The sequence below is a fragment of the Trachinotus anak genome, unplaced genomic scaffold (genome assembly GCF_046630095.1).
Source record: "Trachinotus anak isolate AG129_WGS33_773 ecotype Australia unplaced genomic scaffold, CSIRO_AGI_Tana_v1 ptg000016l, whole genome shotgun sequence".
Lineage (NCBI taxonomy): Eukaryota > Metazoa > Chordata > Actinopteri > Carangiformes > Carangidae > Trachinotus > Trachinotus anak.
In genome coordinates, this window is record NW_027273867.1 from 5,867,117 (window position 1) to 5,881,845 (window position 14,729).

The 14,729-nt window shown below is 41.3% G+C and overlaps 1 protein-coding gene across 2 annotated transcripts in view; it reads right to left on the bottom strand.

Annotated features, from left to right (window-relative positions):
• khdrbs3 (KH domain containing, RNA binding, signal transduction associated 3) overlaps nt 1-14,729 on the bottom strand; it is a 117,674-nt gene that overhangs the window by 36,133 nt on the left and 66,812 nt on the right. For both annotated transcript variants that reach the window (XR_011693931.1, XM_071500611.1), the window contains exons 4-6: nt 6,920-7,066; nt 5,914-6,053; nt 255-435 (exon numbers count right to left, since the gene is read on the bottom strand). Coding sequence is in view for 1 of the 2 variants with exons in the window: in XM_071500611.1 (XP_071356712.1) it covers nt 255-435; nt 5,914-6,053; nt 6,920-7,066 (468 nt within the window). In the remaining variant the exon portion in view is untranslated. The remainder of the gene's footprint in view (nt 1-254; nt 436-5,913; nt 6,054-6,919; nt 7,067-14,729) is intronic.

The window sequence follows — 14,729 nt, forward strand, 5'->3', positions numbered from 1 at the left end:
CTCCCAAAGCTACGAACAGCTAAAGCAAAAACACCTTAATTGGATGTTATCAGACTTACATGCGTTGTTGACTCTTACTCGTACATTTTAATGTTGTGGAAATTAAAGGGGCACTTAATTTATCACAAGCAGTGCTACTCAGCCTGTGAAAACAGACTAATAATTTCAGCCCCCGACAAGCATAAGTGTAATTGTATAATGGTGACTAAGTGGTGACTTGGTCTTGACCTCATTCAGAGTTTTAATATACTCACATATTCTCCATACGTGTCCTGAACTATAGGAGGAGCCGGTCGGTATCCGGCAGCTGGTGGGGCGCCTCTGGCTCTCTGCACCCCCCTCCCTCTAGAGGATGGAGCCCGGCTGGGCGGGGCTCCTCTGGGTGCCGCTCCTCGGGGCACCGCTGCATGCAGGGGAGGAACTCCTCCTCGACTCCTGACACAAGACACAAACATCCGCCCCAGGTTTAGATGAAAAGAGACGAGCACATTTAAAATCTAATTCTGTTATTCTGTTAATTATCAGAGGGAGAAATAGTTTGGATGACTCACAGTAAATTCTCTTTCTACCCAACATGTTCATATGATAAAGTATTAAAAGATACTATTACAAGGACATTATTATATGCAACAGTATGATATGTCCACGTCTTTATGATGAGGTGCTGTAATTTATTATGTTTGGAGTCAAGCTGCCTCGTCTACTTCCACTCCAGTTAGTGATTTCCACCATCGGCCAGAATGACTTGACGATGAATTTGATACATTCGGCGTCAGGTTTATATGAGTAGGTGGAGAAAGAAGAACAGCGAGGATGGAGAGCAGGTTCCTCCAGTCGAGAGAAAGTGAGTCATGGTCATTACTCAAAACACAGCATGTCTTGTGGCTGAATTGCTTTCCTGTCTATTAAGGAAAATGTACATGGAAAAAAACTGGTGTTTCTGCCAGTTTAGTGATGGATGTTTGTTGATTTTTAAAGGTCCCATATTGTATAAAGTGAGATTTCCATGTGTTTTTTTTTTTTTTATTATCAAGCAGGTCTAGGTTCTACATTAATGCTGTGAAAGTATCAAAGCCTCAATCCACAGAAAAATGCACACAGACTGTATTCAGAAACTGAGCCTTAAAATGAGCCGTCAGGACTTCTGGAACTTTGTGATGTCACAACAAAGCAGTCACTGGTCTCAGCCATGCCCCAAGCCCCGCCCACCTGGACTCACCAACCTTGCAAGATTTGGTTTCTCTGAGTGTTTACCTGAAATCTGCTATATTTTTATTCAATCACTCAGAGAACAGTCAGCCAATGAGAAGAGATGCTCAGATCCTCTCTTCTGATTGGCTCACACTGGAAAAGTATAGAATATGGGACCTTTAAATGTTCAGTCTTGTAATAAACATTTGCTTTGGGACAATTATTTTAAATATTGTAGAGCACATTTCTGGGTTTGACTTTACCTTTAATATTTAGGTAAACAAGGATGTTTCTCTGCAGAAAAATAGCTGCTGTGAGATACTGATCTCTACAGTTATCCAGTTCAATTAACACAGAACCCAGTGTCAAACCTGCTCTGTAATCAAAATGGAAGTAAAGTCAAGCTGCTCTGTTGGAAATCAAAGGCAGTCTGACCTTGTGGTTTGGTAAAATGTTGCTTGGGCTTTTTACACCGACTGAGCTTTCTTTTAGAGGCAGTTAACTGATCTGAAGCAGCAGCAAAAAACCACCAAGGTTGCTCTCCGGGTCATTTTCTTTCTATGCTTTCCATTTCAGCTGTCAGCACACTGCATTGGCAAAACATCACACATTTGGGGCAGAAGGACAAAAAGAAAAAAAAAAAGAAGAAATCTTTAATTTTCTGACTATCAAGGACAGTGGTGGATGTTTACTTGATAGAAATTGGACCACCCTCAAGCGGAGAAAAAAAAAACAAACAGTTGAGTACTGAGAGTCGATTGTCATTTAAGAGCTGGGCTTCTCTACCAGCAACAACTCCAGTCACAGTCAAAGCAAAGAGGAGAAGGTGACAGCTACAAAGTCTCCATCCAGAGCTTGATCAAAATGAAGCACATGTGAGTGTGAAAATGTACAAAACAGCACACGACTTCCTATGTCGGAGCCTTTGGGACTTCCCGTCTTATCACACTCGAATTAGGCATGGTAAATGCTAATTACAGTGTAATTTAAAACATAGCCAATTATATTCTGACTCAGAGCAATACAAATACCCCATCTCAGTGACCTTGTTTATCTCAAAATCTGATGGAACGAAGTGTGTTTTCTTTTATAAACAAAAAAGAACAAACAAACACTTTGTGTTTTTTTCTCTTTTTAAAGCAAAGCGTCGACACACAGTGTTAAAGTCTTCTAATGGCCATGAGTATTTTTATTTGCAGGCTTGTGAGGTCTCACAGGAGCCGGCATTAGCGTGGTTTCACAGGGATAGTGGGGAGGCAAGCATCTACAAGAAATCATTAGCATATAAAGGTTTTTATGCAAATGTAGCTTAGCTTTGCTAATGTTTATGGACACCAATGTACACTACCAGACACTGTTTACTATCACTGCTGTTTTCCTATTAAAGGCTCTTGCTCCCTTAATGACCACAGGAGGACAAGTCTCAGATTAAATATGGCATCAGAAAGTGGGCCAAACGTGTAAATGTCTCCTACAGGCAGTTCCATCAGAGCAGACTAAATTACTGAGATGCTGACGATAATATGAAGCTCCACATGTTAGTTCATAGGTCAACAACATGACCAGTGAATGTTACCACTCTGATTCTGGACTGAGTCCTAACGCTGCTGAAGGACGGAGGAGGATGGTTAGATGTCACTTCTCATGACCCTGTGGTTGTAACTGTGAGTAACTGACATTTCTGTCAGGTGCAGTATTTCCTACTTGGCAAAAACAAATGCAGAGGTGTAAACAAAGTGATGCCAAACAGGCTGCAAACATCCAGTTTATTGCTAAGTGTAAATTAAAAAAACTATCAGTGCAGCTATGTAGTGAATTATAATCCTTAATCTTATCAAAACAAACTGAACCCTCACTTCTGATACAGACAGTTCTCTGGAGCTAATCCCAGCGGACACTGGGTAGGGGTGGGGTCAGTCTACCACTGACAACCACTCATCTTCACATTCACACCTATTTAGAGGCACTTCAGAGTCGCCATTTAACCTAACCTCCATGTTTCAGGATTGTAGGGGAAGCCGGAGCACCCAGAGGAAACCCACACAGGCATGAGGAGAATGTTGATTTTGGGTGCACCTGGCAGATTTGCTGTGAGGCAAAGATGACAACCGCTGCACCACCCTACAAACTTAAACCACATGACTAAACATGTGGAACTGCAGGTACAGTGAGTGTTGACAGCTCAAATTTATTGCTGAATAAAACTGGAATTTTTATCCTTTTCTCACCATATGTTCAAGCAGCACCCTTAGGAGACAGCACCCTGTTCAGTAGCTCCCTGGTCATTTGACACCCTCTAGTCCTGTTTGTTTACATGTAAGTTATCTTAATAACAAACCACTACAAAGACATAACACCACAGAAATAGACTGAGCATAATTAGCTGACGTGTGGGTAATAGAAAGGTGAAGTAACTACAGACTTCTTTTATTCAATGGTGTAAACAAGGACAGAATAGTAAAGGATAAAAGGGAAGGAGTGAAATATATGAATGGAGAGAAGCCAATAGGTGGGGCTGGGAACGAGTGATCGATGAAAGAAAAGGGGAGAATGAGTGGAAAAGTCTTCTTCATCGTCCTCATTGAACTTTCACTAACTTTCTTCACAGCTCAGTCCAGAGAATGTTTTTTCCCTCTTGTCCAGCTGGTTTCCTCCAGAAACACAGCCTGGGAACTTCATTAAAGAGAAAGCCATTTGCAAAGTTGCACTGTGCAACTTTAAAAAAGGTAACAGCAGTGCTTTCTGGCTTGTCGTTTTATGCCAATCATCTATGGTTTCTCCTCCTCTTTGTAATTCCTGCTGAAGTCTGCACACAGTCAGCACAGTTAGAAATATCAGGGCTCATTTTTCTGCCTTCAGAAGAAGCTGCTTCCCTGCCACTCATTCTTGTAGAATATGAGAAACAACTTCTACAGAGAGAGAGAGAGAGAGAACTCATCACATGAAACAGGAAGTCTTTGTCTGGTTTAAGTTTTATTTCATCGCTGTGTCCTGTATCAGTTTGTACAGGGACATTATGAGCCACTGTGCTCGCTGTCAGTCAACGAACACCGACAAGGCCTTGAATAACAGAGGAGGTCGTTTGTCAGGGTACAATGGTCCATTTGACCGTAACAAAAACAACTCATAGTGTTTTTCTAATCTGCAAATATAACTTTACCATTGTTCTGACTTTAAGGGCCTCAGGTAGTTGCGCCACAAAAACATCCAGAGGTTTCATCCAGAGGTCTTTGAAATTCTGTCATAATCTATTATTACTCATCATTTTCACTGTCATTTTCATTTTTAATGATAATGAGACGTAGCCAGTCCAATAGCATTAATGTTTAAACACAGCTCGATCAAAATATCATTACAATAACACATGAGGAAAATTTGAATGATGCAATTCTACATAATTTGACAATTACAGTTAAAACATGAACAAATTTAGAATAAATTAAATTGAACTCAAACCTTCCCTCTGGTCTGCATGGATTTAAACAGGGTGCTCGACTGAATGTAATCAAACAGATTAGGAAATCGGTTTTGCTTTTTCTTTCCCTCAGACTGATGACTTGTCGTGAATGTTTAAATTTTGTACTGAAGGCTGACACTGTGCTCTGCTGCCACACCAGAGACTGGATTTACCAGAACCACCTCAGGACAGGGGGGGTCGACTACAGATGGTCTACGTGTGGTCATTGACAGTGTTGCGTTCAGATTTCAGTCTTCAGATTTTTCCGCCATTGAAAGAAAAATAGAGCAATAATTATTAATGACCACGTTCTATCTTGTACTATATGAAGAGAGAGTGGGTTCATTAAAAATACATGTAAACTTGGCAATGATTGGCTGCAAAAATCCTCCAGGATTGTTTTGTCTCTTAATGCGACATTTATTTAATGCGTTTGACTGCATTCACTTCAGTACTCTAGTGAAACAGATGCTGTGTCAACACCATCTCCTCCTCCACCTGCTGCGCTCTGGGCCGATGGACCTGCTGCTCCGTCCAGTGGTGGCTTAAATATATTTTGTGCTCCTTATTCATTTTTCATAAGATGAACTAGTCATAAACATCGTCATTTTATAATTGTGTGAGAAATACATGTATATTTTCTCAGGACTTTAAGGACTTTAACTACGGTCAAAATAAACATTATGGAGTCAAGATGTTTTTTCTTGACTCCACATTCTGACCTGTGCCTGTGAGCTCTGATTCACTTGCAGCACGTTCCTGCAGGGCAGTCCCAGGATCAGCTGATTGTGCAAGGAGCTGTTGCCTTAATAAATCAAGAGCTAATTCAAACGTATTGCAAACCGCTGCCTTCGTTTGCGCTGATAAATCCGGCCCAAATTGTTTAGGCATTGGAAAAAAAAAACATCTATCATGAAATAAAGGCTTAAAAAAACACAGTAAACTTTAATGTGACTTGCATGTCTTGTATTATAAAAACAACACAAGGAAAAATATATTGCTTGTATCATTGCACCAGACACAGGCAGTTGTGAATGTGCTCTAACTCTTAACGGCACCATTAACTCTGAAAATGCAACAGGACACCATGCACATCCATTTACAGAAAAAACACAGACTTCCCAGTAGCTCCTTAACTGTAAATAATACCCAATCTCCAGCAGAAACAAAGTGTACGCATACACAACAACACGCACACACACACACACACACACACACACACACACACACACACACACACACACACACACTTGGAAGCATTTTACCTGGGAGGCCCTGGAACAGGTGTCCCTCTTCCACGGGCGGCTGGCTTGCCCCTCACCGATGGCACCTTGGCATCCTCGGAGCCGCCGTTCAGGTATGTGAGCTCCTGCAGCTGGGCCTGTCTGATCTCATCATTGTAATCCTGCACACAGAGAGGCAGCGTGTTCACACACACACACACACACACAGAGAGAGACAGCAACTTGCTTTCAATTACTCTGTATTAAATTACGTCCTTTATCTCCAGGGCTACAGCCCCGGGAATATCTAATTAATGTACTTTACAGTACTGCCGTGACCGCTGTTCCTGAGGCAGCTAAACATTTCAGATATCCCGCTGATAAATCCTCGGGACCCCCTTTTGCCTTAATCTCCTCATGCTGTTGTTTTTTTTGCCGCCAAATTAAAACACATAATTAACATGGAAATGGGTCTTTCATCATAAAACTGCATAAAACGATTGATATGATTGTCATGTGTCCGCTCTTATCAATAAATATGTTTTATGGCAACAGCAAGAATGGAGGGGAGAGGTGGGGGGTGGGGGATAATTAATGATGAGATGTAAATCATCATAGCTCTGAGCATTGGAGAGAACATCCATAATGAATGGAGGAAGAGTAAATATGCTGCCAAGAAGGGTTTGGCCGATGCGGAGAGATCCCCTCCTGCGCTCTTTTATTCCTGTTATATCCACGACTTCCCACCCAGCATCACACACACTGAGCCAGATGCTTTCCACACACACACACACACGCACGCACACACTCTGATGGCCCTGACAGAATTGCAGTGCAAGTTACAGACGGAGGGTGTGAGTGAAAGAGCGGGTTGTCTCTGCTGTTACTCACTGGCTTCACTGTGGACAGGCTGAGAATGAGTTGGCCGAGGCCAAAGAGCAGCTGCGAGGAGATTCAGGAGGAGGAAAACACAAACGCCAGAGAGACTCTGTGTCTGTGTGTGTGTGTATATGTGTGGAGAGACAGAGAGAGAGAGAGGGGAACATACTGGTATGAGAAACTTCTTGATCTCCTCCAGAGCGTGACCCATCCTGGCGTAGGCCTCAGCCGGCGGGGCGAACACCTCGATGAGGACGTGCAGGTCTTCGTTCAGGTGGTGATATTTGGCCTCGCCGCTCTGCCGTAGCTCTTCTTCCTAATGAAAAAGAAAAAAAAAAGAAAAGTTTGGTGTCATATATCCTCTGTCTAGGGAATGCTAGTGTGCGAGTTAGCTCTCACAGTCAAGATCATTTATCTTTTTTTTTTTTTTTTTTTTTTGTATTTCAGAAAGGATTTACTGCGGGAAGTTTTTCCGTTACGGTTACATAATGAGGTCTGATGCTTCGGTGCTGCAGAGTTACAAAAAGACAAACAGAAAATACTTATGTGGGTTGTTGTAAACTTATATTTCTGCACGCAGGCAACCCTTACAATCCTTTCGACTGCTGCTGTCACATTTAACTGATTGCTGTTGTCCTCGCGCAGCTGCCTGTCCTCATAACAAATGCACAGATGAAGTATGTGCTGTTGTGCACTTCATCATAATATGTGCTCTCGTTGTTTTTATTTTTCTCTGTAGCTTCATCGAAACAAATTCAGCAACTCCGGGGGGAAAGGATATATGTCTTATAGGCTGCAATATTGACACTTTATTTTAAAACAATAGAGAACAATGTAAAGAAAATGAGCAATCATTCCGAAAAATTATCAGTCTAGACAAAGTAGCTTTATATTTATACTTCACTTAATTTTTTCTCATCAAAAGAGTAAAGAGGAGGTGGAAGGGCAACAACTGCCACAAATGAAATACTGGAGCACATGACAGCAGTTTAATCAGATTCAAAAAAATTAAATAACCTCCTCCAGGTAGAGAACAGTTTCCTATTGGTTAACAGGGGTTGGAGGTGTGGGCCAATGTCATGATGTCAAGTCAGCGCTCATTGAAGAAGGAAGGTACTACAGTGTGACGCTGGATATATTGGGTTGTGCTGTGTCACACTTCCAACAGTGGCCCACTGACCTGAGTGTAAAGAGTAGTTTGGTAACAAAGTGAAGGACTTGGTCGAAAATTTCACAAAGCACAAAATCATCCCAGTTATGATTTGTAAATAAATCCAGACTGACACAAATCTCAGTTTCTAATCTAATAACAGTTCAAGATCATTAAGTAAATAATGGTCTGTTGTCAATTTTATCAACAGGTTATCGAACATAAATAGATCCAAACAGTGGAAACACTGTTCGACTAACAGGCTGAAGAGCTGAAACACCAGTGTTGTTGTTGCTCTAAAGGACTATGACCTGAGAGATTTGCTTTGCCGCTCATGTTTTTGCTGAAACGTAGTTCCTGCTAAACTTACATTTATCTTGGACATGTCTTGACAAATCCTATGTTAATGGATCAGTATCAGCTAAAATAAAGCAGACTTTCGGTGATGTTTCTCAGTTTAGTTTGTTAGCATGCAAACATTACACACAAAGTACAGCTGAGGCTGATGGGAAGGTCATTGGTTTTTCAGCTGTTTGGTCTTAAAACAAAGTATTAAATTCTGACTTTGGAGGAAAGCAAAGTAAAGACAAATAATACTGAGGGGAACAAAAGTGTCTGCACCAAATTTCACGGCAATCCATTCAATAGTTTTCAATATATTTCAGTATCGCAATGGCAATGCCAGACGAAAAGTCAAGAGATTATCATAATTATTAGGATTCATCCTTTGAGGCTCATGAATATAAAAAATGTAAAGGCAATCCTTCCAATAGTTGGTGAGACATTTACACCAAAGTGGTGGACTAAGGGCGGCACAGTGGTGCAGTGGTTAGCACTGTCGCCTCACAGCAAGAACGTTCAGTTTGGAGTTTGCATGTTCTCCCCGTGTCTGCGTGGGTTCCCTCCGGGTGCTCCGGCTTCCTCCCACAGTCCAAAGACATGCACCAAAGACAGGTTAATTGGTGCTTCTAAATGTGAGCGTGAATAGCTGTCTGTCTCTATATGTCAGCCCTGTGATAGGCTGGCAACCTGTCCAGGCTGTACTCCACCCTCACCCAGTGTCAGCTGAGATTGGCTCCAGCCTCCCGCAGTGTAGATAATGGATGGATGGTGGTGGACTAAAAAAACAGCACTGCCTTCCCTGTAGTTATGAGGCCTGTAGCATAGCGAATGATAATGACAAAACACGTTTTCTACTCCAAGTTAGTTATACCAAGTGGGGTGAAAAATGAAGCCAACACGGAAGTGACAAAATAACTGACATGCAGGTGCTGTTACAGTATTTACGGTGTTGGTGATGGTTTTGGAGGATTTTTCATGCAATACGGCTTGTTATAAAGTTAATCAACTAACAGAATGTGAGGAAGTCTGTAGTCCTGTTTTTTTAAGTGAGTTAAATACTAGTATTAGTTTTATTTATATGTTAGCACTAATTAGCAGGTATTAGTTGAATTAGCCTTGGGTTGGCCTGTTGAGCAAGACATCCAGATGCCCAGCAGCTAACAATGCTAAAGGGAGCGTATACTTGCCACAGATATTAAACTGGCATGCACCAAAGTCTTGGTTCCACACACGCTCCACCTCTTTGCCCATTTCTGGATGAGCCGGGAGTCAGGTGGAGTCAGGCACTGCCAAGATGGCAACGTCAGAGCAGCCCGCTCCGAGCTTCAAAACTGCTCTTTAGAAACCTGTGGGTGATGTCACTGAGGCTACGTCCATCTTTATTTCCAGTTATACTGTACATGACAGTATTTGTTAGGAGACAGAGCTCCTTCATGCTTTAAAATACTGTTAATTAATACATTTATCCATCACCTGGAGTATCATAAAACTTTTTGCTACTGCGATTATATTCTCAATGCCCTCTGTTCAGAAAACTACTGCTGCACCAGACATTTCACATCAAACCGAACAACCTAAACCCAGTAGTATCTCACTTGACTTACTGCAGCAAATGCTCAGTGGCTGACTGAAACACACAGTAACAACAACTGTGCCATCTATGCTGGAGTTCCAACACCAATTCAATCACCTGTTGCCACAGAGAGCATCAACGTAAGGAAAGCTACAGATTTTAGCTTTGAGAAGAGCTTGAAGCGCCACTCAAACCTCTGAAACTAGAGCAGTTGTAACTGGCTCCCTTTGACCTCTGCCAGCAGAGGCACAGTTCATTTTGATTGCAACAGAAAAGAATAGCATGTAAACAGTGAGGGGCTGCATAGGCCATTCAGGCCCGACAGAAGCAGGCCAGTATAGTGTTACTGATGGCAAGAAATAGGACAGCAAAAACCCCAAACGTCTCCCAACACGTTACACAAAGGAAACAACAGGTTTGGCGTCCCAGTTTCCCCTTTTCAAAAAAAAAAAAAAGTCTTCTCCAGGGCCATTCCAATGGCGGCAAATTCCTCTTCCCCTTCTCCCTCTCCCAACACCATGCACGCCAGTGTCTCTGATGTCACCTAATTATAAATAACCTTCTTTTAAGAGTGCCTGTGGTATGTTAATGATATGTTAATTTCCCCCATAAATCTGTGCTTTACGAGCAGAGGGCTCTTTTGCACATCGCACCAGCGCTAACGGTGTTGAGCAGGGAGTGTAAAGCAGGGTGCAGATCTGTATCTCCTCTTCCCTTTCATTTGTTCCTTGGTATATTTGCATGAAAAAAAAAAAAGAAAAACATGCTCTTTAACTATCATCAGCCAAAGAAACAGAGGATCTAATCTAATGTCAGCATGTAAAAAGTATCTGTTCTTTTTGTCCGTCTATAAGATCTGTTTAACACGTCCAGTGTCATTTTGTTTGAAAGCAATCTGTGCGGGTGACCACATCATTTGCATAAGATAAAGTTGATATTGGAGCCATTTTCATACATGGGAACTCCTCTCCCAGCGCTGATAAGAAGCATCCGTGATCCGGCTCAGTGCTTTAGCAGCTAAGCAGCCCACGGCAGGAGATTATAGCTGTCTGTTTCTCATATCTATTGCCAGCATCTTCCTCCTGTTTACATTTTTTTTTTCCCTCTCTCAGTAAATCTGCTTGTGAAAAGTCGCTCACTCTGGAAACAGAGGGCCACGACGCCCCGGACACAGGAGCTCCTACAGATGGAGATTTGATGTGAAGAAAAACGTCGAGCTCTGTGCATTCACATTCAAGTTAAATATTTAAGGACAAGACACTAGAAAATGAGGGTGAATTATTGTGCCGGAACGACAGGAAACGCATCAGACTGTAGGAAACAGGAACAGCCATCTACTGCTCAGCTCCATCAGCCTTGTTTATCTACACCTCTGACATTCAAAGTGGATTATAAACACAAAAAGCAGATTTTCTCTTCAACGTGGTAATAAAAACATATACAACATATATTCTGTACAAATGTGTCTACCAGGCTTAGCTTGGCAGGAAGACCATGCTGTATCTCTCCCCGTACTGGCACTTTACTCACTTTACTGGTTACCATTGATAGAAATTAAGGTTGAGATGATTATTCGTGTCTTTATTTTTTTCTTGATTAGATTATTGTAAAGCTGTTTTTACATGTCTGAATCAAACGTCTTTGACCTGTCTCCAAACTGTCCAAATTGCAGCTTCCTGGCTTTTAACCAGAAACAACAAGAGATCACAAATCACGCCAAGCGTATCCTCCATCCACTGACCCCCAGTCAAAGTCTGTATCTATTTTAAAATACTGGTGCTCACCTTCGGTCAAACAACTCAATATATCACCGACCTCCTCCTCCCTTATACGACCAGTCATGCTCTTAAGTCAACTGAACAAGCCGTCCCTTGAACCTGTTATAAACCCTGAGGTGGCCGTGCTTTTTAAAGGTGTGGTACCCAAACTGTGGAGGACTCTCTCCCTGTCGTTGCGATCCACAGACTCCTCTGACGTCTTCATGAAGCAGCGGAAAATATTTTTATTCAGACAGATTTTTGGTTAGTCTGTCTGAATACCTCCTCCATTTTGTTGTATTGCTTTTTATTATTGTATTGCTTTTTATTGTCCTATTTCTTCATCTTGAACTTTTGTACTTGATTATGATGTAAAGCACTTTGTGATTTTTTATCTGTGAAAGGTGCTATATAAATAAACTTTACTTACTTGCTGTTTTATGTTTTTAAAGCCTGTAGCACAAGATTATCAAATCTACACCATCAGGAAGACAAAAAAGAAACCAAAAAAAGGAGGACACTGCTTCATAATGGCTGAGTTTGCAAACAGTAAAAAGGATGAACAAGTCGTCAATGACAATATAATAAACTGGGTGATAATGACAATAATAAATACTCAGTGAGAGCTGCAAGGAGTACATTGATTAGTATGACATGTCAATAGATAATTATTTACTGAGCCTGTAAGCTCACAATTTGGTGCAAAACACTGTTGCCCTGGCATTTTATCTCCCATAATTCATATCCTTGTTATTATGATTTCAGTTGCACCATTTCCAACAACACACAGCAGGGTTCATGTTCCGGTTAGAGGACGGTTCTTCCACATCCTCACAGCAGTTCAGCAAAAAGTAAAAACAACGACAACATGATTTAATTTTCTCTCAGGAAAATGAAAGACGGAGCCCAAGTCCCGTGCAGCAAAAATGGATGGGTTAATCACAGCGCTAACGAGGAAGGGGCGCGGAGCACGAATGCCTTTACATCATCCGGCTCTGACAGCAGCAGGACGACCGAGGGTCCACAAACCAGGCGGGGAGACTGTGACTCCGACAGCTCAGCGCCTTCCAGCCTCTCTGCGCTCACATTCTTGTCAACACAAGATCAAGGTCCCGCAGCAGCAAATATTTGAGCAATCACCTCGGCTCTTTGCAGGGTCTGCGTCATATCTAAGAGCCTGAAGGGGAATATACTGAACATTGTACAGTACATCTGTATTATCTGAGTAGAAACACTACAGTTAGATTTCCATCTAATGTCTTCAGCAGGATGAAGACTGTACACTATCTACTTTCCCGTCAGTCGGGCACAGCACAGGAGTACAGTACACTATGTATTTTATCAGTATAAATAGAAACACATTGTTTAAGGCGATAGAGCCTCACTTGGCTCTTCCAAGAAAACAGACAGCTTTTAAAGTAGACCTGTCTTTGTGCTCTGCAGTGGACCGCCTGCCTGACCTACACGAGGAATTTTAAGTGCTGAACGCGACAATGACACATGCTGTGCAGCTGAAAACAGAAAGTCAGCAGCAAGCTGAAGATGAAGTGGTAGTTTTGCAGCGAGGGTGTATCCCCCCCCCCCCCACCTTTAAAAGAGAGGAAGCAACGCTACATGGAGAAAGCTGTCAGTCATAAATCCCGCAGCGGGGTTTATGCGAGACAGGTAAGGGCTGTCGAGGTCAGCATATCTCCATGACAGATCTTTTTTCTGGGTGCTCCAGAGGAGCCGACCATCAAAGACTATTGATCACGGTAATCAAAAAGAATGTGCTGTATGATGGCGAAAAATCATCGCCGCCGACAAATCACCTCTGACAAACAGAGAGAGCGGAGGGACGCAGACGAGCTAAGTGAAGTCGATTTATTTCCAGTTAACCAGTCCAGTCTGCAATCAATCCTGTTGCTAAAGAGCCGCTACTGGAGCCGTTTATATCCTCTCTTTATGTACCAACATGATCACGGATGATGGAAGTCATTAAACTGGACTGTGTTTCAAATTTCCACTTTAGCCTTTTCATTAAACCCAGTGTTTCTCCACATACACATTGTTATGAGAGTTCCCACAACAAACCTAGACAAAGTGTGTTCTTGTGTAGAGTGTGCACTTGATTTGACTGTGTGTTTTGTTTAGTACGGGAGAGAACAGACTTTGAAAGAAGTCAGATGTGTTTGGTGATCCTCAGCATCATTCACATCTTCATAAACTTTGTTGTTTTTCAAATGTCTGTGCTGTCCATATGACCCACCAGCTGTCACTCAAATGCAGTTCAAGTGAGTGTGATTGGTTCAGATCTGATCGAACATAAATAAATACATAAAGGCAATGAGCACATAATTTAAAACTGAATTAACAAAAGTTTTACTCCAATTACCTAAAACATATCAACTACAATTAAAAGACGTTGCAGCTGAGCAAAATTTCAATAATAAGACACTTTCAAAAATATTTTATTTAACAATCAGAGAAATATATCCTATCAAAAACACACAAAAATCAGTTGCTTGACTGACATAAAATTAATCTACAATCATTTTGATGATCGGTAAATATAATTTTAAGCATAAATGGCAAAAAAAAAAAAAATCTAGTTCCTGCTTCAAAAATGTTCATATTTTCTCATGTTCTGTTTCATGTTTTTTCATCTAATAGTTAACTGAATATTTTTGCATTTTCAATTGTTGTTTAGACAAAACCATAGACAAGAGACATCAAATTATGCTCTAGGATTTTTTATTTTTACTATTTTAAATAGTAATTTATACGCCAAACAATTTATTTGTTATTTAGAAAAATATTCAGTAGCTCAATGAGATGCAGCCCTAATTCAAACCTTCATGAACAGAGAGACTCATATATGATGAGCCTTCACTCTCTGTGTGGTTTTTTTATAAACACATAATTAGGAGAACTGAAGAAAACAGGAACAACAGGACAATGTCACCCTGAGTAAAAGCCTTAGTTTGTAAATAAATTATGATTCAAGTTGGATTTTTATTGGACTTCCTATTAAAATCTCTCTTTCTTAACTTTAAAAGTAGATCCAGCCCACCTTGACTTCAAACTATGTGAAAGACCTACTGCAGCAGATGGAGATAAAAAAAAATGAGGTGAAAGTAAAACAGCAAAAGGAGCCAGGAGAGCAAGAATAAAAAGT